General features: G+C 28.6%; 1 protein-coding gene across 1 annotated transcript in view; it reads right to left on the bottom strand.

Annotated features, from left to right (window-relative positions):
- Positions 1-22,243, bottom strand: part of LOC111627390 (kinesin light chain-like) — a 73,702-nt gene that overhangs the window by 15,144 nt on the left and 36,315 nt on the right. The window contains exons 4-8 of the mRNA XM_023370955.1: positions 19,529-19,625; positions 15,752-15,980; positions 15,590-15,677; positions 10,498-10,599; positions 7,002-7,175 (exon numbers count right to left, since the gene is read on the bottom strand). Of these exons, the coding sequence (XP_023226723.1) occupies positions 7,002-7,175; positions 10,498-10,599; positions 15,590-15,677; positions 15,752-15,980; positions 19,529-19,625 (690 nt within the window). The remainder of the gene's footprint in view (positions 1-7,001; positions 7,176-10,497; positions 10,600-15,589; positions 15,678-15,751; positions 15,981-19,528; positions 19,626-22,243) is intronic.

Below are 22,243 nucleotides of genomic sequence, written 5' to 3'. Positions count from 1 at the left end.
TTTTTTATTTTTTAATTTAATTAAAAATATTAGCACATCGTAAATGTATTACTACTGGTTTATATATTTATCACAATAATTTATATTATTGTTCAAAATAAAATGAATAAAGAATATTAGTTCGTAATATTCATCGATAGCAAAATAAAGGTTAGATTCCAAACAAAGGATATATTATAATCTGTGATAATTTTAAAACTAAAAATCGTACATTCATAAATGTTATATAGAATTGTACAGAACAATATTTCAAGTCGATCTGGCTTAGTGCCAAGAACAAACTACTTAACTGGAGTATGTGAATTTTAAAAAATGTTGCAAATTTTCACAGATAGATGTCAGGTCTGATATATTTTAATTTTTTTCTATTAAAGTTTATATTTAAATGTATTTAAAAATATCGTATTTATAACTACAGATATTAATAAATGTAATGTAATTTTTGTCATGTGAATATAATGATAAATTGATTTTTGGTGAATTTTTAAAATAATATAACATGTCTGACCTTGTCTGACATATACTGCCCTTGGCCATTTTACAAAATGAACGTAAACAGAGGGGCAGGGCAAACGGTAATGTAAGGGTTAAGGAAACATTGAGTGTTATTAATATTCCTCCAAATGATGAAAACATCATCTACATACCTTGCATATAAAAGTACGTCATTTATGAAGGTGGGCAGTATGTTACTTTCCAATCATCATAATGCTAGTTCACAAAGTAACAGGGATATCGGACTCCCTCATTATCTGACCGAGGATTCAAGATTACCCATATGCTATTAATAACTCTGTTCAACTGGTGGATAAGCTCAGAAACATTAACCACAAAGACAATGAAGTTATGACCGTAATGGATTTTAAATCCTTATTTCCATCTATAAATTACCACCTTGCTTTTGTGAGCTGAGAGACTTCCTTTTTTCTAACATTAATAATGCAATGAAGTATCACCAACACATATTAGAGCTTGCACACCTAATTTGTTATATTTCATTTTTTGTATTTGAAGGGAACACATATTTACAAGAAAGAGGGGTTCCAGTGGGGAGCCCGACATCCCTGTTATTATGTGAACTAGTATTATGATGATTGGAAAGTAACATACTACCTGCCTCATAAATGATGTACTTTTATGTGCAAGGTATGTAGATGATGTTTTCATCATTTGGAGGAATAGTAAGAACACTCAATGTTTCCTTAATAAAATTAATAACAACCCATATGGTTTGACTTTATCAATGGAACAAAAAAGTGACATTAACATAAATTTTCTGGATCGGTCCATCTCTTGTAAATATGGTGAAATTTGGACGGATATTTATCGAAAGCCTAGCTATCCACCTATTATTATACTGAAGAATTCCTTTGATCCTAGGAATTTTAAGCATGCAGCCTTTCGATCATGGATAAAGCGGGCCTATACCCACTATACAAGTATGTTTGACACCCAGAGAGAATTAAATTACATACATACAATAGCTGTACAACAGGCATATTGTATAAGTGAAATTAATGCTCTCATTGCTAAATACTGTAATCAAGCAAATAAGCAGCCTACAACTATGAACCAAGGACAAAGAGTAGTTCTCAACTATATACCTCTCCTACACTCAATGATTTAAAAATAAGCCCACAAGAATAATTTAAGAATGATTTATCGTTGTAATCCTACAATTTATAGAATTCTACGAAATGATAGGAAGAAAGGAAACCATAACAATAGTACAGGAGTGTATTCTATTCCATTAAGTGATCCCCATTTTAATTCAGATCTTGTTTACGTTGGTGCCACTATTAGACTTTTAAAACAGAGGCTTAAAGAGCATAAATATTCCATTACTAAAAACTTGGACCATACCGTCCTTGCAGCCTTCACTAAACATCAGGATATTAATGTTTATTGGGACAAAGCATCCATAATTAGGATTGCCACCAACAAACAAGTACTTAAACATATTGAAAAACTTGAAATTTACAAGGCCCATATTGACAAAGGATGCATCAATCATAGAGATGCAGAAAGTCTATCCTCTGCATGGAAATCTTTTTACCACGACGATTAATTTTTTCTTAATACTTTATTTTAATTTAATTTTGTTTTTATGTTTTATTTTATTTTTATTTTGTTGTAATTATTTTCAAATTTTTAAACCGTTGTATTGCTTGCATTCTATTTTATATTCTTTTTTGTTTTGAAGTGTTTTAACTAAAGAAGACTATTAAAAAATAGTCAAAAACGTTTTTATTTTATTAAATACTTTGTTGTTGGAAATACTAAGGTGTTTGGTTATTTTATTTTATATTAACCCTTTCCATCCAAAATGGTGTGATGTCTGTGAAAGAGTGGATGATAAGCTGTCATGTATTGTCATACTGCAAAACCATACCAGATGAGATTGCCATGGTGCTTAGACTTCATAGCACAGTGCAATTTCTGCAAGATTTACTGTATCTGACAGTGTTGTGGTTTTACCATGAGATAACTATTCCAGGAGTAAAGGACTCCAGTAATTGAAAAACAGATGAATATAATCTTCTCTTCACTGATGACCTGCTCTGTTTTCTATGACCATGGAGACAACACATTGCACCATTTTGGATGGGAAGTGTTAAGACATTCTGCCTACAGCCCCATCTTAGTTCCTGTGACTTCCACATTTTTGGACCTCTTAAAAAAATCTCAAGGGAAATTGATGTACATTGGACAGTGAGGTCTAATTTAAGAAGCAGTGAAAACCTGGTTTTCCCAGTATTTTTTAAAGATGTTATTTGTCAACTTGTTGGAATAAATGTCNAAACATTTTCAGATAAAAAAAAAGGGGGGTTTATAGAAAATATTATTATAAGGAAAATTACAATTTCATTTAAAGACATCAACATTTTACTAATAAAAACCTGTTCAAGAACTTTTAATTTATACTGGTACTTGAAAAAGCTTTAAGTTTAATTGAGTTTAAATGTTTTATCTAAAGATGAGTTAGGAAGGTTCAAAAAAAATTCTATACCTACAATAAATTGACCTCTTTATTGAAACAGTATTTTTTTTCTTCTATGGAAAGAAAGAATTATGATGATGTACATTCTAAACTGCATACCAGGAAATGCAATGCTTGCTGCATTGATCAAATTATCTGTCAGAATGCCTCTATAACTATACAATATTAATCCTGCTCACTCAGGCTGTATATTTTCAATCAAATCTTTACCTAAAGTTTCTGATATTTTTCTGCCATATCACAACTTGGAATTGTAAATAAATGTCCTGAGATGATCAGAAAAAACCACTGTTTCTTTATGAGTTATTTCTCTCTCTAGCACATAATCAGAAAGGATTTATTAATTAATAAGGATGCTGTGCCATAAATACAGGCCAAGTGTAAGTGATATGACATTAACCATCAGTGGTTTTTAGAAAAATTGAGTATCCAGATAAATGGCTGGCCCATGGTGATTCAACTCTGAAACTGCTATGAAAAGACTAATAAGAGATAAAGCTGTTTGAAAATATGATATATTGTAAAAATATTTATTACCATTTTATCATGAGGAGGAGACCATTTAGAAATAGCTAAGCAAAAAAATAAGAGTTTTACTTGACTATATTCAAATATTTTCCACATTAAAAGAATATATTAACAGAATAGACTACTGTTTGAAATTGATCCAAGGGCAGTTTATCATATAAATATTTGACAACATATATATGCTTAAATAAATTATTCCTTTTTTGGATTACAGGTTTGCTGTATTCTTACTAAGGTTTCTCTAACAGAATCCCAGCTGTTTTTAACCCTGGGAAACTCTTCTCACCCCGGGAAATCCCACAAATTTTGCAAAAGTTCACTTTTTTCTTATCTTGTGCTAAGGCTGGGGAAATTTTGCAAATACAAAGTATAATTAACTCATAAACTGTCAAAATATATTTGTATTTATTAATTTTAAACCTGTTTGTTTATTTTTAAAATTTTTCTTCATTACGGCATGGAAACAGTTGTTAATAATTAATATGTAGCCTATTTGTGGCCGGACTCTGAAAATTCTTTACTTTTCAAAACCTGTAATATCTTGAATAATTATTCAAGATATTACAGGTTTTGGCCATGTGGAGTTTTCTGGGTTTTCTCCACGTCTGTAACACCTAAATAGGGGCCAGTTTCCCTTAAAAAGACAGGCAAATTAAGACAATTTAAGGAAAAAATTAAGACAGCATCAGTGCAAAATATAGCCAAAAATGTTAGTTTTTGGCTATATTTTGCACTGATGCTGTCTTAATTTTTAACAATGCCCAGTAGCTTCAATAACTGCATTATCCCAGATTGTGCAAATTGAGCAAGAATACAAACAAGTATGAAGAAAATAAGTAATATAAAACCTTTGACACTTTTTCTAGCAATTTTCTTTAATTAAACTAACGTTTTTGGCTATATTTAATGGCCTTCCTCAGGTTCGACAATATTTGGAATGTGAAATATTCAAAAATTTGTTTTCATTCTGACGATGTCATTGTTTTTACTTTAAGGTAAAAACTAACGTCATCTTTACAACAAACTTTAATAACTTTTTTCTATTTGTGAAAATTCTACATAATTCAAAGGTAATTTTTAACACATATTTTACATGCATTATTATTATTATGTTGGGTTTAGTGGGTTATACTCAGTTCACACCAATGGCTGTGTACTATGCTGGACCAGAGTCAAGACATAGCAACCAAGAACAAAAATTAAATAAGTGTGTCAGTGTCTGTATTCAGGAATTCCTAACAATGTGGCATGTATTCAATATAGTGGCCTTCTGTAGTGTGATGTATGTATTTCTATTCAATTGTAATGTTCCCAGGCTTTAGTGTAGTGTGTGGGGTATCACACCTGTACAGGAGAGAACAACAGGTACACCCTTTCCATCCGCCACAGATGGATTATTTCCTGGGCGAGTTCTGTGTACTTGCTGATTATTATTTTGTAAGTTGCAGAATGTATTAAATATCATTATAAAAATAATTATATCATTAAATTTCAAGATTTATTTTACATCTTAAAAATAATTAATTATATTCCAAGATTTCCCAGGATCTTGGGAAACAGTTTTTTCAAAATCCTGGGACAAGCAAATAACCGGGAAATGAGTAACCCTAATTCTTATGTATTTTAACTAAATAATCCTATATTTATAGATATAGTATTTTGTTCAGCAAATACAAGATCCAAGGTTAAAACACAATTTATTCAATTCTTTATTCTACATATGCATTTCAGATTGACATGAATTCTCAACACCTCTTCAGTGTTATAAAATTTCTATGTACAGTAGAGCATCGATTATCCAACTCAATTGGGGACTCAGGTTGGTCGGCTAACTGAAAAATCGGATAACCGAAAAAAATGAAAAAAATACATTATTAGTATATTAGGATATCCCATGTAATTAGTATATTGCTATTAACCAACTTCGCATTGAATTTTCATCAATGTTAAGCCTAACAAATTTTTTTTTTAAAATAATAATCGTCACTATCATAGCGTTAAAAATTATTTTATTGCTCACAAAACAAACAACCACTCGTAATTAGAAAATTAAGTCTCATTTACATACTGGCCGCCCTTTAATGGTCGAGCCGTGTTACCAGCTAAAACACGCAAAAATTTAACAAAAATAATATTAAAGTAGCCAAGACATAGCCAAATATTGTAGTGCCACATCACTAGCGGACATTTGAAATTTGCCGACTAGAACGGTCGGTTAACCGATGTGATGGTTAATCGAAGGGTCGGATAATCGATGCTCTACTGTATTAATAAAGAAACAACCATAGGTGGAGATTCAATTTCATGTACAATTGCATATCCGGTTTTATGGTTTGTTTATTTCTTAATCTCATGTGGATTGTTGGACATTACATCTTATAAAATTTAATATTTTTTCATTTATAATCTTGGTTTAAATCATTAATTAAAAACTTTAAAACATACAAATTTTATAACATTGAAGAGGGAGGGGTTGAGAGTTCATGTCAATCCAAAATGCATATGTAGAATAAAGAATTAAATAAATTGTATGTTTTATGTTTGTTAAATTATGGCAATGCCACATTGGGCGATCTGCCTAGGGGATGCCTTCCAGGATGTCTTTTTAAGGAAAACTGGCCTCTGTTTAGGTCAGTGTTTCTCAATGGGGGCGATATTGCCCCATGTGGGTGATTTTCCATGTTAAGGGGCGATTAGTAACAATTTGTATTTTGGGGGCGAAAAACAATTTTCTGGGCGATATAGTAAAACATTATATTAAGAATAATTAGATATTTTATTCGTTATATCGTACAATAACTAAACAAATAACATTATACTAGTCACTAGTCTATTCAATGCAGTACGAATTTGGCGTTAGCCTTGGCCCTTGACATCGGAATTTTGAAGCGAAGGGAGCAATACTACATAACGGTTTTATTGAAGGGGCGACGATTCGTTACAGGTTGAGAAACACTGGTTTAGGTGTTACATATGTGGAGAAAACCCAGAAAACTCCACGTGGCCAGTCTGTCCGAGCAAGGCGCAAACCCATGACCGAACTCCCAGTGTTCAGGGAGCGAAGACTGCTTGGCCACCGATGGACAATTGTACATTTTAACTTTGGATATTGTATCTGCTAAACAAAATACTATATCTATAGATATAGGATTATTTATTTAGAATACATAGAAGATGCTTCTTGAAAAATTTAATGAATACAAGTTTAATGAAATAAATCAGCTTTACAATCATCTATAAAATGTTATAGCATTAAACAGTTGTTGGTATTCTTGTTAAATTTTTATCTTCATTCATTTTTCTATTTCAATTTAAGTAAGTTTTGAATAAAATATTGCTTTTTGAAAGAAATTCCCAAGATTTACAGTAAAAAATTACGTATCTAAAATTTAAATCTTTAAATAAGTTTAAGCCTGTATTTCCAAAGTTTAAAAGAAACTTAAATTATTGCTTAGATAAATTACATACTCACCAAATTATTTTTTGTTTTTGCAACATTTGGATCATCAGGACCAAGTGTTTTTTCATATATTTCTAGAGCTCTTTGATAATAACGTTCAACTTCTTCATATTTTCCCTGATTTTGACAAAGTAATGCTAAATTATTAAGTTGTTTAGCTACATCAGGATGATTCTTACCCAAAACCTAATTAAAAAGAATGCAGTCAATTATTAATCTAAACTTTAATATATAAAAAATTATATAATATAATTTTATCTTTATAAATTAGTTGATATAGAATAGTCCATAATAAACATTTTAAAGTATTTTTGTATTATAATGGGTTGATCAAAAAGTTTGATTTTAAATAAAAATAACTCTCAAATTTTAAAAATTAAGAAATAATTTTATTAAATTACATATGAACCTTTGTTTTCTATCACTTTAGTCCATCTGTCGAGTAAATCTATTATTTCACATGCAAAGTTCACATACCACACTTAGACAAATTATTGAACTTCTTTCTTCTGCAAACTATTGTAGAGTGATTGAAATAAGTAATCTGAAGATGCAGGATCAGTAGAATATGGAATAATGGCATCCCATCCAAATTCCAGTAACTTTTCCAGAATGGTCAAAGATGCATATGATATAGTACTGCCATGGAAGAAAGCCACATTCTTCTTGCTAATGCTGGCCATTTTTCTTTAATGATTGTATTCAGATTATCAAATTGGGAACAGTACTATTCTGTATTAATGGTCTGATCTTGACTCAGTAGTTTATAGATATTCTTTGCTAATTCCACCACATGCTTTGCATAACCTTTTTCAGATATAAACCAGCTCTTGACTGCATTGCAGGGGGATCAGTTGACTTTCTCCACAATCTTTTCCACTGCACACCATCATAAATAATCCATTTTTTGTTGTCACTAATTAGCTGCTTTAAAAAGGGATCATCTGGTTATGTTTCAGCAGGAAATCACAATAATCAAAGCAGGCAGTCTGTCAAGCAGATTTCTCATGCTCACTTGAAATAGTATCCAATCATCATAATATGATAAGTATACTAAGTTGTGTAACTGACCAACAACCAATCCATAAGCAATATATATCACTTTTAGTATTTTCCTGATAGAATAAAGTAGGTTCTCTTGAATTAATGCAGTATTTGATTCAACAACAACAAATGAACAAACTTTTTGATCAATCCAATATTTTTCATCACTATAAAAAATCAATCTGAATTTATGTTAATATTTCTAGCCTCAAATTTCTGAAAATACTACTTTAAAAATGTAAGAACTTAAATGAATGTTGAATTTCAAAATTTATGCTATTTGTTATGAATTAATCTGCCCACAATAGATCAGGAATTTGTAAAAATTTATAAAATTCATTTGCACAAACATTTAAATCATTATATTGAAAATATAGCAATCATTCAACTCAGTGAGAACAGATAGAACTGAGGTCAATGGTTCAACTCAAAATCAATAATTTTGTAATAAAATGCAATATTAAAAATCTAAGATTATAAGTAGTCTTTTTATTTATCATTTGACTACTATTTAAATCAGAAAAAAATTTAAATTTTAAATGAACAGAAAAATTTATTTGCATACCTTTATAAAAATTTTGATTAAAAAATAGCAAAAATTTAAATTTGCCGACTAGAACGGTCGGTTAACCGATGTGATGGTTAATCNTTTCTATTAGACTATCACAAAAACAAAATTTATACAAACGACAAAAAACAACAAAAAATTATCATCCACATCTCATAAATAAGATGTGAATGATATAATTGTAATAAGAATGATATCATTAGAGTATCTAAATGATGAGACACTCACCGCTGGATGATTCTCCCCTAATGTTTTTTCACGAATAGCGAGTGCATCATTCAACAGATTTGCTGCCTCTTTATATTTATTCTGATCTCTACAAGAAAAATATATTAAAGTTTACAATTCATAACAAATAATTTCATACTTGTTATAATTTGAAAAAATTACCTATAAACAAGTGCTAGAATATTTAACATAGTTGCAACATCAGGATGATCATGCCCACTTGTTTTTTCCAAATCTTCTAAAGCTTGTTTGCACAATGGTACTGCAACTTCATATCGTCCTTGAGATGCATACTGTATTACAAGATTATGTAGAGTCCGAAGTCGTGCAGGAATTTCATATCCAGCATTAGCAGCTGCTGCCATTTGTCCAGGAGGTGTTGGAGACAATGCTAATAAAAATAATTTAAAATTTCAGATAATAAATTTGAATAAATTGAAAATGAAAATATTTTGTAATAAAATAAAGTAGCAACATACAAAAAAAATTTTAATTAACAAATTAGTAGTAGTTCCTATAACAAAATAATTAATATATTATTTAAAATATTCAAACTTAAATTGCAGATTTTATTTACTTTAAACAAAAGGATATGAAATAGTTAAGCTAATTTTTAATATAATAATAGAAACCTTTCATGGCTTTCATATATTAAGTGCATTAAACATCCTCATAGAAATTTGTAATACTGCTAAAACGCCCACTAGGGGACGGCCCGGGCTACTAGTTTAATAGAAGCTAAGATAGGATTTGTCCTCATGAAAAGGGTTGAGGGCATTGCAACAATGCATCTAACAGTTTACTACCAAATTACCTTTACTCTTGTGCACTTGTATTTAGCCAATATAGCAGAAGCAAAATAGAGTCTGGTGCAATGTTTTTATCTATACCTTGTACTGTACAATACATGTTAAACACAAATTAACAAAATATGCCAATGCAAACACATGTAAAAATTTTTAATGTCTCTCTTTTCCATTCAAACTTTTATTTCATACTGATCCTTACTAAAAATTAATTTTAAGGCTATTTTAACAAATACAGTCACTTAAGAAACATCACTATGCATAAAAATTTTAATTGATTAACTGAATAAAATTTATATTAATTAGTTTTAAATAAATGTAAGTATACATAGAAAATAATAAAATGCTACAAATTCAATATAAAAACAATCACCAAGTGATTTTATTACATCAATATAATACAATATGATATTTTATTTATATTAAAATTTGACTATATTATTCAATTGTAAATAATAGTTAAATTGGTTAATATTTCATGTGGCTAGATAATTGTTTTTTCAAAAAATATTTCACAAAATAAAAATTTGTTAAAGGTAAATAGTCCATAATAAGATGATTTTTGGAAATTCTATAGATTCAATACAAATGCTTATTATAAAGGCATAAATCAAAGTATCATTAGAGCATACTGAAGCTAAAAAATTAAACTACATTTTAATATAAATGTATACCAAGGCAAAATTAAAAATCATCAATAAATTTAATAAGTAAATATAAAAATAGATAGTAATTATTTAAAATTTTAAAAAATATTTATCTTAGACTCAAAATGGAAAATTAACAAATAATTATCTTTCAAATATATTTAAAATGATTAAATTTGAAATTTTATTTTAAAAATTATTTAAATAGTCCAAACCTTTTCACGAATTTCTAATGCACGTTTACAAAGGGGTTCAGCTTCTTTATATTTTCCCCTCTTTCCATAGAGTACAGCTAGATTATTTAAAGTGGCAGCAACCTGAATAATAGAAAATTTTACTAATAGTCAAAAAAATGTTATATAATATATAAGAATTGTTTTAATTAAAGTTTTCATTAACCAAAAAAAAAAAAGTGTCAATTAAATAAATTCTCAAGCTAATGGACAATTACATATATATTATCAGTTCACATAAAAGATTCTGATGACATCTACAGTATATATTATTGATATTTTTTACATTAATGGGCAACTTTTAGAATTACTCTCCAGTTAATGTTGTGGCAAGAGGAAATTTTAAATTTAAAGAAATATTTAGTTAGTTACATTATTTATTTTCCATTTTGTTATTCTGAACTTTAGTAATTGAGTTATATTAAATCTTGACTGCTCTCTCAACACTTCCCAACAAGAATTTAATTTGCATAATTTCATAGTAACATTTAAATAATAAATAAAATTGCATTACATTAATTTAGGGTTTAAACATGGCTAAAAAATTAATATTCTACTTAAATTTTTGTAAATAAATGTTAAAAACACAAATTAAGCAAAATCTTATTTCTTTTAAGTATGTGCAGTATGCAAATCAGCACTATATAAAAGAATATTATCAAACTGCCACAACAAACCAGCCTTCACTTCTCATGGTCAGTACATAGCTGATGAATTATAGGTTATTGGTGCTGATTGAAGATTTTTCTTCTGCTAGGTTCTTTTCCCTAATCAGGTTAAATGTTTGGGATTTTGAATAATGTAATTTTGTAAATTTTACTAATAGTCAATTTTGTTGTAATTATTGAATTGAATTTTGTGAGTTTATTATATAATAAACTCACAAAATAACTTTCAGTCATTTTTAATGATCTCTTTTGGGTAACAGACTAAATCAAATGATAAAACATAACATAAATTACAGAGCAATGAAATGCCAAACAAATTATAAATAAAAAATAAATACAGGAATAATACATAAATAAAGATAAAAAACAAACAGAAAAAATAGTTAAAATATACAAAAATAGATGTATATATTTTCCTGTTTTTATTATGTATTCTTATTATATAAGAAAAAGTAACAAAAACACAGGTAAGGACCCCAATGTCGATGAGCAAAGATAAGAAATACCATCCGAGAAATATAGATTATAGTATGTTTCAAACCTAAGACTATACGGGTCTTGAATAATAAGTACTAATCTGCACAGAATATGGATATGTGATACATCTAGAGAAGTCTACACAGTAGTGGAATTCTTAAAACAACTGCACAACATCTATAAGGAAATTTGTAAAGCTACAGGTAGAAGAATTGTTTAAAAGAGAAACCCCATCATCTACAGGATCCTCCAGAACAATAAAGACCTACTGGTCCTATGAGCATTCCATGGATATATATGATATCTATTCAAGACAATAGAGTTGCTCACAACTTATTCTACAATGGTGCTATCTTAAGATTTCTTCAGGTGAGATCAAAGGAATGCTAATATTATATACAGAGGTCACAACCTTTTATACAGCCCTGGCAGCATATGCTCTATTGGATTCTGTCCAAGTACAATGGGAGCAAGCCAAAATCATTAAAAAAGTCACTAGTAATCATCATATTTGTCATGTGGAAGCTTTACAACTCTACATAGGTTACTCGGAAAGTTTTGTCTTACATGTCTTCTATTGGTCATACCAAAATGAATCTTTTATCAATGAAAAGAGCATGAAAAATGGAGTAAAGTCCAATTCAAGTTCCTGTTTCCAGTACTTTCCCAACAAGCAGTATAAAAATTGAAGAAAATGGCAGTGTGGACAAAAACTGAACATCAGACAATTATCCATTATAACTTTTTACATAATCTCAGTAAAGATGAGTGCTTTTCAGAAATGTCTTTTGTATTGGGGAAACATTGCCCTTCTTTGAAGAACATAAAAAAAATGATGCAACAGTTTAAAAGCAGTAATTTTAGTGTGGAGGATGACCCATGCTCAGGTAGGCCAGCAGAAGCAATGTCAGAAAATTAGCTGCTGTAAAGAAACTTCTCAGCAAAGACAGGTAAATCATATATTGTCAGATTCAAGAACTATTGAATATTAGTGCATCAACTGTTCATGACGTTCTGCACAAGCACTTTGGATTAAGAAAGATTTGTTTGCTTTGTCAGTAAATGGTACCCCATTCACTGACAAAGGAGCAACAGAGTAAAATGATGTGAAAAATTATTAAATGATTTGGTACTTCAACACAAAAATCACGTATATTGCTGAAGAAAAAGATAGTAATGATAAATCCGTACATAGAATTGCTGTCATGAATCACAAAAATCTCTAAACAAAATCTCAGAACATGTCTGGCTCTTTGAAGATGAAACAACTCCAGTAGAGGTCTGAAAATCACGTTTGACAAAGAAATGAATAATTGCTGCATTCTTTGGAAAACACAGTTTTGTGGAGAGGATCGTACTAGAAAAACAGCATACAATCACTAGTTCCTGATACACCCAAACATGTTTGCCAAAAGTCAGTCAATCACTGAGGAACATCTGACCAAGATCCCGGCTCAAAACATAGCTCCCACAACATGATAAAACTCCAACACAGCTCAAAGGATACAGTTGTCTATTTGGTCAAGTCTGGACTAACTGTTTTGGATCATACTCCATACATCCAGATCTTGCTCCTCCTGCGACTTCGGCTTATTTCCAGAAGTTAAAAAATGTCTCAAAGAAAGGCAATTTTCCAGTGACTATGAGCTTCTGGCAGTGAGGGATCAAGAGTGTGCTGATCTGGAAGAAAAGCAGGAGGCCTGGTTTGATGACTGGTTTCAGCATATGGCAAGATGCATTGAGTATGGTGGAGAGTATTTTGAAAGACTAAAAACTAAACCTAAAGGACAAAACTTTCCAAGCAATTTATGTATAAATCTGTACAACAGAGGCACTCTATGAACTAAAAGGATCTCAACGCCCTACATCTACAACATGGAGAGCCTGGTACAAACTATAATCTGTATTTCTCAAATGGCATTTTTTTTAATCTTTCCTACTGATGTTGAGGGGACCTTGTAAACTGTATTTTTTTCATTTTTCTTTAAAATCTATTTTTGTATGTTTTACATTTTTTCCCCCTCCTTAAAAATGTTTAATTAAAATTTTTAAATGAAGACATATGAAAGAATCTTTTAAATAACATTTTAAACATAAAAAAAAAACAACTAGTGACTGTTACATTTCTTTCCTGCTATCCATATTAAAAAAAAACCAAGACCTCTAACAACTCTTATTGCCTTTATTTAGCAATGCATTAGCAAATATTTAATATAAAATTCCAAAATCCATCACTAAACAAATTATCAATCCCTATCCAGGCACATGATGCATAAATCAAGTAACTGCTGTATCTTGCTTCTTGGTCTCTGTTTAATATAGACAGTAGGAAGGATATTCACTAGTCATGAGATTATATGAAAGAATCTTTTAAACATTTTTTCCTGTTTATGTTTTTATTTTTTGATTTATAACTTGTTTCCTTTTTTATTTGTTTGGCATCCCATCGTTCAATAAACTTACATTACGTTTTTATTGCTTGATTTACTACGTTACATGAAGCTGGTCACTGAAAATGAATGAAAACATTAATGATTAAAACGTTTTGCTGCTTTTTTTTTGGTTATTTTGTGAGTTTATCATCTTATGTATCAGTGTCTATTTGTTGAAATTGTAACATTTAAATTTTGTAATAACTGTTGTTGTTGTAATATATATTTTGTTTGTAGTCAGAAAGGCCAGTATTGATATTTATAGTTTATTAAAAATCAAAAAACAAACTCTAGTACAAGGCTTCTTGTTTTTTTAAACATTTTAGACATTTATTGCAATTGTAATGTTTTGCATTTGTAGTTATACAGTTTTAATAAGAACAGTTTATATTTAATTATTTTTTAATATTTAACCTTTCAGCAGTGGGATAGTCAGGTATGGTGCTACCCCAAAGTAGTGGAGAATAAATGTGGGAAATTTTTTTGGGAAGTATTTTTCCCACGCGTTTTTATCTCGTTACCATTTCAGAAAAAGATTTTGTAAACAGTTATGTCTAGTAAAGAAAAGTCTTTTTTATTGTTACATAATTCATTTTTTATGTAGATTTATTTTTTGCGGTAGTTTTTGGCAATACTCCAAAAGAATTTAACAGATATATCCGTCCCTCACTGCTGACATAATTTTTATATAATCATTTTAAAATATTTATGTTTATTCTAAAAGAATATAAATATAAAACAAAATCACATTTTAAATTTTATCAGTAACTATATTTCAGTATTTCCTTGTTCCAAATAAACATATTCTGCATAGGAGTTTCTATGCTGAGAAATTAAATTTTGATATTGAATATTTATAGAATAAAGCGAAAAAATTCACTGTGAAATGAAATACAAAATAATTTTCAACATAAAACTTAAAAGTATAGTAATGTCTGTTTTAATCATTCTAAGACAAGTATTATGCTAAATATTACTGAAAAAATCTAGGTTATTTTTATTGTTTTACCAATAAATATTGAGAAAATGAATTAATTTCTTTGAATATAATTTTGATAGAAGAATTACAATTTCAGAATTTAATCTTAAACAACATTTACAGCAATTATAAATTAAATAGTGATGACATTCTTGATTATTATTTTGAATATTTACTGTTATTGCTATAAAAAACTTCTTTTCCAAAAAGTCTTTATTTTGTTCATATTTCTTCATTTTATGGTTTTTAATTGTAAATAGTTTAAACATTATTCAACACTGTTTGACATTTAAACAAATTCAAATATTTATTGTTATATTAAATTCATACTCAAATGAATTATTTTATCTGTACTGTAGCTCTTCTGAAATTTTCTATTAGACTATCACAAAAACAAAATTTATACAAACGACAAAAAACAACAAAAAATTATCATCCACATCTCATAAATAAGATGTGAATGATATAATTGTAATAAGAATGATATCATTAGAGTATCTAAATGATGAGACACTCACCGCTGGATGATTCTCCCCTAATGTTTTTTCACGAATAGCGAGTGCATCATTCAACAGATTTGCTGCCTCTTTATATTTATTCTGATCTCTACAAGAAAAATATATTAAAGTTTACAATTCATAACAAATAATTTCATACTTGTTATAATTTGAAAAAATTACCTATAAACAAGTGCTAGAATATTTAACATAGTTGCAACATCAGGATGATCATGCCCACTTGTTTTTTCCAAATCTTCTAAAGCTTGTTTGCACAATGGTACTGCAACTTCATATCGTCCTTGAGATGCATACTGTATTACAAGATTATGTAGAGTCCGAAGTCGTGCAGGAATTTCATATCCAGCATTAGCAGCTGCTGCCATTTGTCCAGGAGGTGTTGGAGACAATGCTAATAAAAATAATTTAAAATTTCAGATAATAAATTTGAATAAATTGAAAATGAAAATATTTTGTAATAAAATAAAGTAGCAACATACAAAAAAAATTTTAATTAACAAATTAGTAGTAGTTCCTATAACAAAATAATTAATATATTATTTAAAATATTCAAACTTAAATTGCAGATTTTATTTACTTTAAACAAAAGGATATTATACTAACAAATTCCTTTTAAAATCATCCTTGGCACTTATAAAAAATTTTATAATAAAAATGGAACTACATTATTTATACTGCATTTCTATAAAACTAACATATATCAAAATAAACATACCAGATAACAGAAAAAAAATCCAGCAAACAAAAAGCAATTTAATAATTAATGAATGTTTTTGATCATTTTCAATGTTCATCCTCATGTTTACATTATATTCAAACATAGAACATAAATGGGAATCTAGAAATTTAAAAAGATAAAATACAATCTCATTGAATGAGAACAAGAGCATCACAGATGACACATGCATACTGTACAGTTTTTAAACAAATTTCAAAAAATTTACACTATAATATGGTTGCTGTCCATTGGTTCTTGTATATGAAACATCTCTTTAATCCAAAACTTGTTAGGTAGACTGACTCATAGCATTCAAAAAATTTGTTAAAAAATGTGTCTGAAATGGTGTCCATGTCTTCATAACTTGTGACAATGCTTTCCTGTTAGCTCTGTAGATTTCTAACCTCTTGAGATGTTTAAGAAGAGTCCTATCTCCAGATGGATGTAAGATGTGGGCTTCTTGAAGTGCAACCTGACTGTCATTTTTGGAGGCTTATTATGTAGTAGTTCGACCTTTTTTTAAGTCGCTCATGTTCTTTGATATGGCAGTTTAACAAGCATGTTGTTGCTCAATGTATTCATATTTTAGACCAAATCTGCTATCAGTTACATGAATGAATGAAGTACACTCCCCAGGTGTTCTTTATCAGCAAGATCTTTTGGATTTCTGAGAAGGAAATATATAAATGAGTTCCTTTTAAAAGCAATCTTGACATTGTTAGCCTTCATAATTTGTTTGTATTTGTGAGATGTTGGTTATATCTTATGATCTTGTAACCAGTGATGACATTCGAAATATTTAACAAAGGGTTCGCTAACAGAAAATTTTTCCTTAACAATTTTTTTTTTCGCTCAAATGGTGCATCGGAAGCCTCTAGTTTAGTAGTGTTACAGAGTATAATACGTATATTTTAATATTTTTAAAAGAATCAAACCATTGAGAAATGTTACATGTGTTTAACAAGGTTCTGAAAACTTTGAAAATGTTAACAACGGGTTCGGCCGAACCTGTGCGAACCCGCTGAATATCACCACTGCTTGTAACTATGATTCAACCATTTGGCCATAAATTATATAATTATATGGTTCAGCTGCAAATTTAAAAAAATGGCTATCATTTCAGACATATCAAAGTCCTTTTTCGAAATTTGTGTAATTAAAAAGTGAACAATATGCACATCATCTGTGACGTTCTTGTTCTCATGCAATGAGATTGTATTCCATCTCTATTTACATTTCTATATTCCTGTTTATATTCTATGTTTGATTTAATGTAAACATGAGAATGACCATTGAAGATAATTGAAAATGTTACTTACTAAATTTTTTGTTTCCTAGATTTTTTGATTATCTGATATGTTTATTTTGATATTTGTATCTAATTTTAAAAGAACTGCAGCATTTTGTAACTAATATATAATTTACTTTTAAATTTTAGATTGTTTCAAATTACATAGTAGACTGTACATGTAGTCTTTGATCTTTTCAAATCACAACATATCAAAGTACAATATGAAAAAGTCAATTTTTTAAAAATAAATTTTAAAAATTAGTTTAGACATTTGTTTAGCCATGCATCTTGGGTGGCAATATCTCGTACTTTTAACCATATACTACATTAAAGCTACATCAATTGTCATATAATATCGGGCTATAAATTGGCAATAATAATTATGAATTACTGATTAATTTGCCCCTATGGGAGATGTTAGGTGCTATGTCATATTAAATTTAATAATTATAATTTAATTAAATAATTTTAGATTAAACTGGTAGAAAAGAATCAGTCCAATCTAAAATTATTTAATTAAATTATAATTATTAAATTTAATACGAGATGGCACCTAATGCCTCCCTCTATGGTAAAATGAATCAGTAATTCATAATTATTATTGCCGATTTATAGTCAGATATTATATGGCAGTTGATGTAGCTTTATTGTAATGTATCTGGTTTGTAAGATGTTTATATTTGTACAGTACTGTACATATAATACATTGTTTTAATTATTAGCCATTATGTATAAAATATACCACAGAATAAAATTTTCACCTAGTCATTGTGTCAAGAAAGTAATTAATATTTATAATACATTTGCTCACAAAAATTAATTTTTTTATTTATATTATTTTAAAAATAAGATTTAGAAACTGCTATGTACAATATATTTGAATAATTTGACAATGGCAAATATGAACAGTAATGTAAGATATGTGAAACTTGACCCTGCTGACTCATGGATCACTAAACACAATACTTAAAATATTTTAAAATTAAAAATGCTTAAACTTAAAAATTCAGCATTATATTAATATGCATAGCATAACAAAAAATTTCAGATTGTTTTTCTTGCTAAAAAAATTTACCATTCAGGAAATTGTTTTTTCTTCACATTTTCTTGTAATATATATTTAAGATCATCCCTTAAATAAAACCTAAAGTACATGAATAATCTTTCTTGTTCACTACAAATGAACTCATTTTAATCCATTAGATTTTAGGGTGCTGTCAATGTATTTGGGACAAAGCTGTCACTCATCCCAAATTCCACATCACGTGTTTAAGGCAAAATGCACTTGGTGTCATATGTACCATTGAGGATAGCCCAGTCGTTCAGAATATAATGGTTATACATGCCATTCTGAGTAAACAGTGCCTTTTCAGTCCATAAAATGTGCTGAAGGAGTTGTAGTTCACCATGTAAATTTATTATTATGTTGCACACTAAAATTATTGTGTAGCATCCTCTGTTGCATTGGTTGCAGATAGGATTGAAATGGTACAATATCATAGCAATGTATTATCTGGTATGTATGTCCTCAGCAGTCCACAACTTAACCTAACAAATGCTGAAAAGATTTCTTGTTTCTGGAAAGCTAAGTGAACACACTGTCTATGTAAATATTGTTTGATATATGTGTTCCTGATATTTGTTTTAGTATTAAAATATTCTTATTACTTTTCTTTTAAATTAAGTTTGTCAAAAGAATTCTAATCCATTCTTCCAAATCTGTAATAAAAATCTTGAAGATGATGTTTAGAATAACTGAAAACATTAGTTGTATAAAATAATACATTGGAATATTAAAATGAATATTTCTTCCAACAAAATTGAACCAAAAAAGATTTCTGCTAAATTAAATGTCACAAAAAAGGTTCTGAAGAACTTTAAAATAAAACTATTAATTTCAAAAAAAAAAAAAATTAAATTAAATTATTACCCTCTTGTTGTGTACCATCGTCGTCATCATCAGGAAAACCAAGATCCAGTGGCTGCTCAACATCTGATTTCTTTTCTACTATTGATTCTTCTGTCATCTGTGTAACAAATTTTATTTAAAAACATAATTTGGTTGCTATTCAGAAAAACAGGTTATTATTATTATTATTATTAACAATAATCATTAATATTTTGAGGGGATCATTGATTTCATAAATGTTAAAGTATTTTTTTTTTACATAATAAATTCATAACGAAGTTCTTCAGTACAAGTATAGTAAATGCTTGATTTAACAGACTGATTCAAGAAACAAAAAATTTCTGCTCTAAAAGAAAACACAATAAAGCCTTTTCTTTATTTGCTAATAGAGCACACTTAAAGAGGTTGAATCAATGAGTATAATAAATATTCAGTAATTTATAATCATATTTTATTTGTAGTTATATATTATAGCAACATTTAAATACATCCTGTATGTTATAAGTTCATTATTAATGTTTTAAAATGGATTCAACTTAATTAACTTTCAGCAATAGCAGATACTCCTATCCCAATTAGTCTGTTAAATCAAAAGTTTATTGTATTATAAAAAAACTACTTTCATACTTATAAAAAATAACATTGGGAAATATGTTTATATTTAGAGAAGATCTAGTAAAATAAATTTATAAATTTACTTTTGCTTTATCTTTCTAAATACTACTATAATGTCTACTATAATTAAAATCTTTGTTTTGATGACGCCAAATCTGTTTGAATTTATCAAGATTGAAGAATAATTGCTGTTGTTAAATTCAATTTAATTTATGCAAGTTTTATTTAGATTATGCTTTCAATATTAATTTGGAAATACTGTATACTGCAAGAATGGTCAACTTCAAGTGTACAATCCAAAAATCACCAAATCTATGATGCAAAATTCTCTTGTGACAACTGAAATTTTTTGAAATATATTATTATTTAGGGTCTTAAGTATTGAGAGAGCCTTATTATTTCATTCTGTAAAACTCAAGTTTTCATTTAAAAATTGTTTATCAAATCAACAATTTATTTACATTTTAAAATAAAGTAGGCCTAATAAATAACAGACCTACTTAGTTTTAAACATAATTTTGTTATTTATTCTTCTTATGGGAAAAATTTAACCATTATTTGATCAATTTATTCTAAAAATATTCACATTTCTAAATTTTATTATAAATTAAACATAATAAATTTTCACATTATTCACAATTTTTCTGTAATGAAAAATATAAAACATCAAAACAATCTAATAAATCAAATCATCAAAACAAGCCAATTTATAGTATTGTTTTAAAAAATTGAATGACTTGAAAGATTGGTATATTATAAAACTTTAAATTATTANATTGCCAGTTATATTGTAATGTTAAATATACTGGAAGAGGAGATCAGACTGGAGATCTGGATAGTGTAACTTGCAACGCATCTGCACAGTAAGTGGCAGTTGCAGATTCAAGTCCTGCTCCAGGCCTATTCTTTTCTTCCAGTCTAATCTAAAATTATTTAATTAAATTATAATTATTAAATTTAATACGAGATGGCACCTAATGCCTCCCTCTATGGTAAAATGAATCAGTAATTCATAATTATTATTGCCGATTTATAGTCAGATATTATATGGCAGTTGATGTAGCTTTATTGTAATGTATCTGGTTTGTAAGATGTTTATATTTGTACAGTACTGTACATATAATACATTGTTTTAATTATTAGCCATTATGTATAAAATATACCACAGAATAAAATTTTCACCTAGTCATTGTGTCAAGAAAGTAATTAATATTTATAAAACTTTAAATTATTAAATCATAAGATGTAATCAAAATCAGAAATTTATAGAACCTGTATAGAAAAATAATCTTTTCTGTTATGATATAGTTCTGCATTTTTGCTTCCTGGAGATATAAATTCTTGACAATTTTTTGGGAAAAAATATACTCTCTTAGCTTCACAATTACTTTAGAAACATTCAGCACTGTTCTGCAAGCAGTTGACTTTATTACACCACCTGTATCACCCACAAGGTTTGGAAAGGTCCCCATGCATAAAAATAAAGACAGTATTACTTTATAATTAATAATAGGTGGTGAGTTGATGCATGAAAGTGCAGATTGCCACTGATTTCGTTTGATAAGTTAATGATGACAGGCATTGGTAATCAAAAGCAAATCATAAAACAAGTTGTCTAAGCAGGCAAGAGACTTCTTTAATAAGGGTTTGCAAAAGTGTGTGGTGTGTGTGTCACTAGGACAAATGTCTGAACCACAAAAGTGAACATGCTGAAAATAGCTGAGACTATGTCTTTTCTATGACAATAAATATAAGTTCAAAAAAGTAAGTTTCTTTTCCTTTCTAGCCAATTGAAACTTATCTCTGGACATGCCACATATTAAATATTTTGTATGTTCATTTAATACTAGCTTACCCGTCACACATTGCTGCGATCTCAGAAAAAAGGAAATTCAAGCAAACTCATTATGATAAAATTCAATTTACATTTTATAATTTTTATTGAAACTTATTATTATTATTCATTTTCATTGGGTAAACATTTCAAAGTGTCATTTCAATACTATTTATTTATTGGAGTGCTTGTGGATACACGATATTTTTTGTTTTTCTGTCTGGTGCGTACACGAATAAATCAGAAAGTTTTCCGCGAGAAGTACGGATTATAGGGATTAATGTTAA

Source organism: Centruroides sculpturatus, unplaced genomic scaffold (assembly GCF_000671375.1).
Source record: "Centruroides sculpturatus isolate CEXI.00-Female unplaced genomic scaffold, Cexi_2.0 scaffold434, whole genome shotgun sequence".
In the NCBI taxonomy this organism is placed as follows: Eukaryota; Metazoa; Arthropoda; class Arachnida; order Scorpiones; family Buthidae; genus Centruroides; species Centruroides sculpturatus.
Note: the sequence above shows the minus strand (reverse complement) of the source record. Positions and strands in the feature narration are given on the sequence as shown.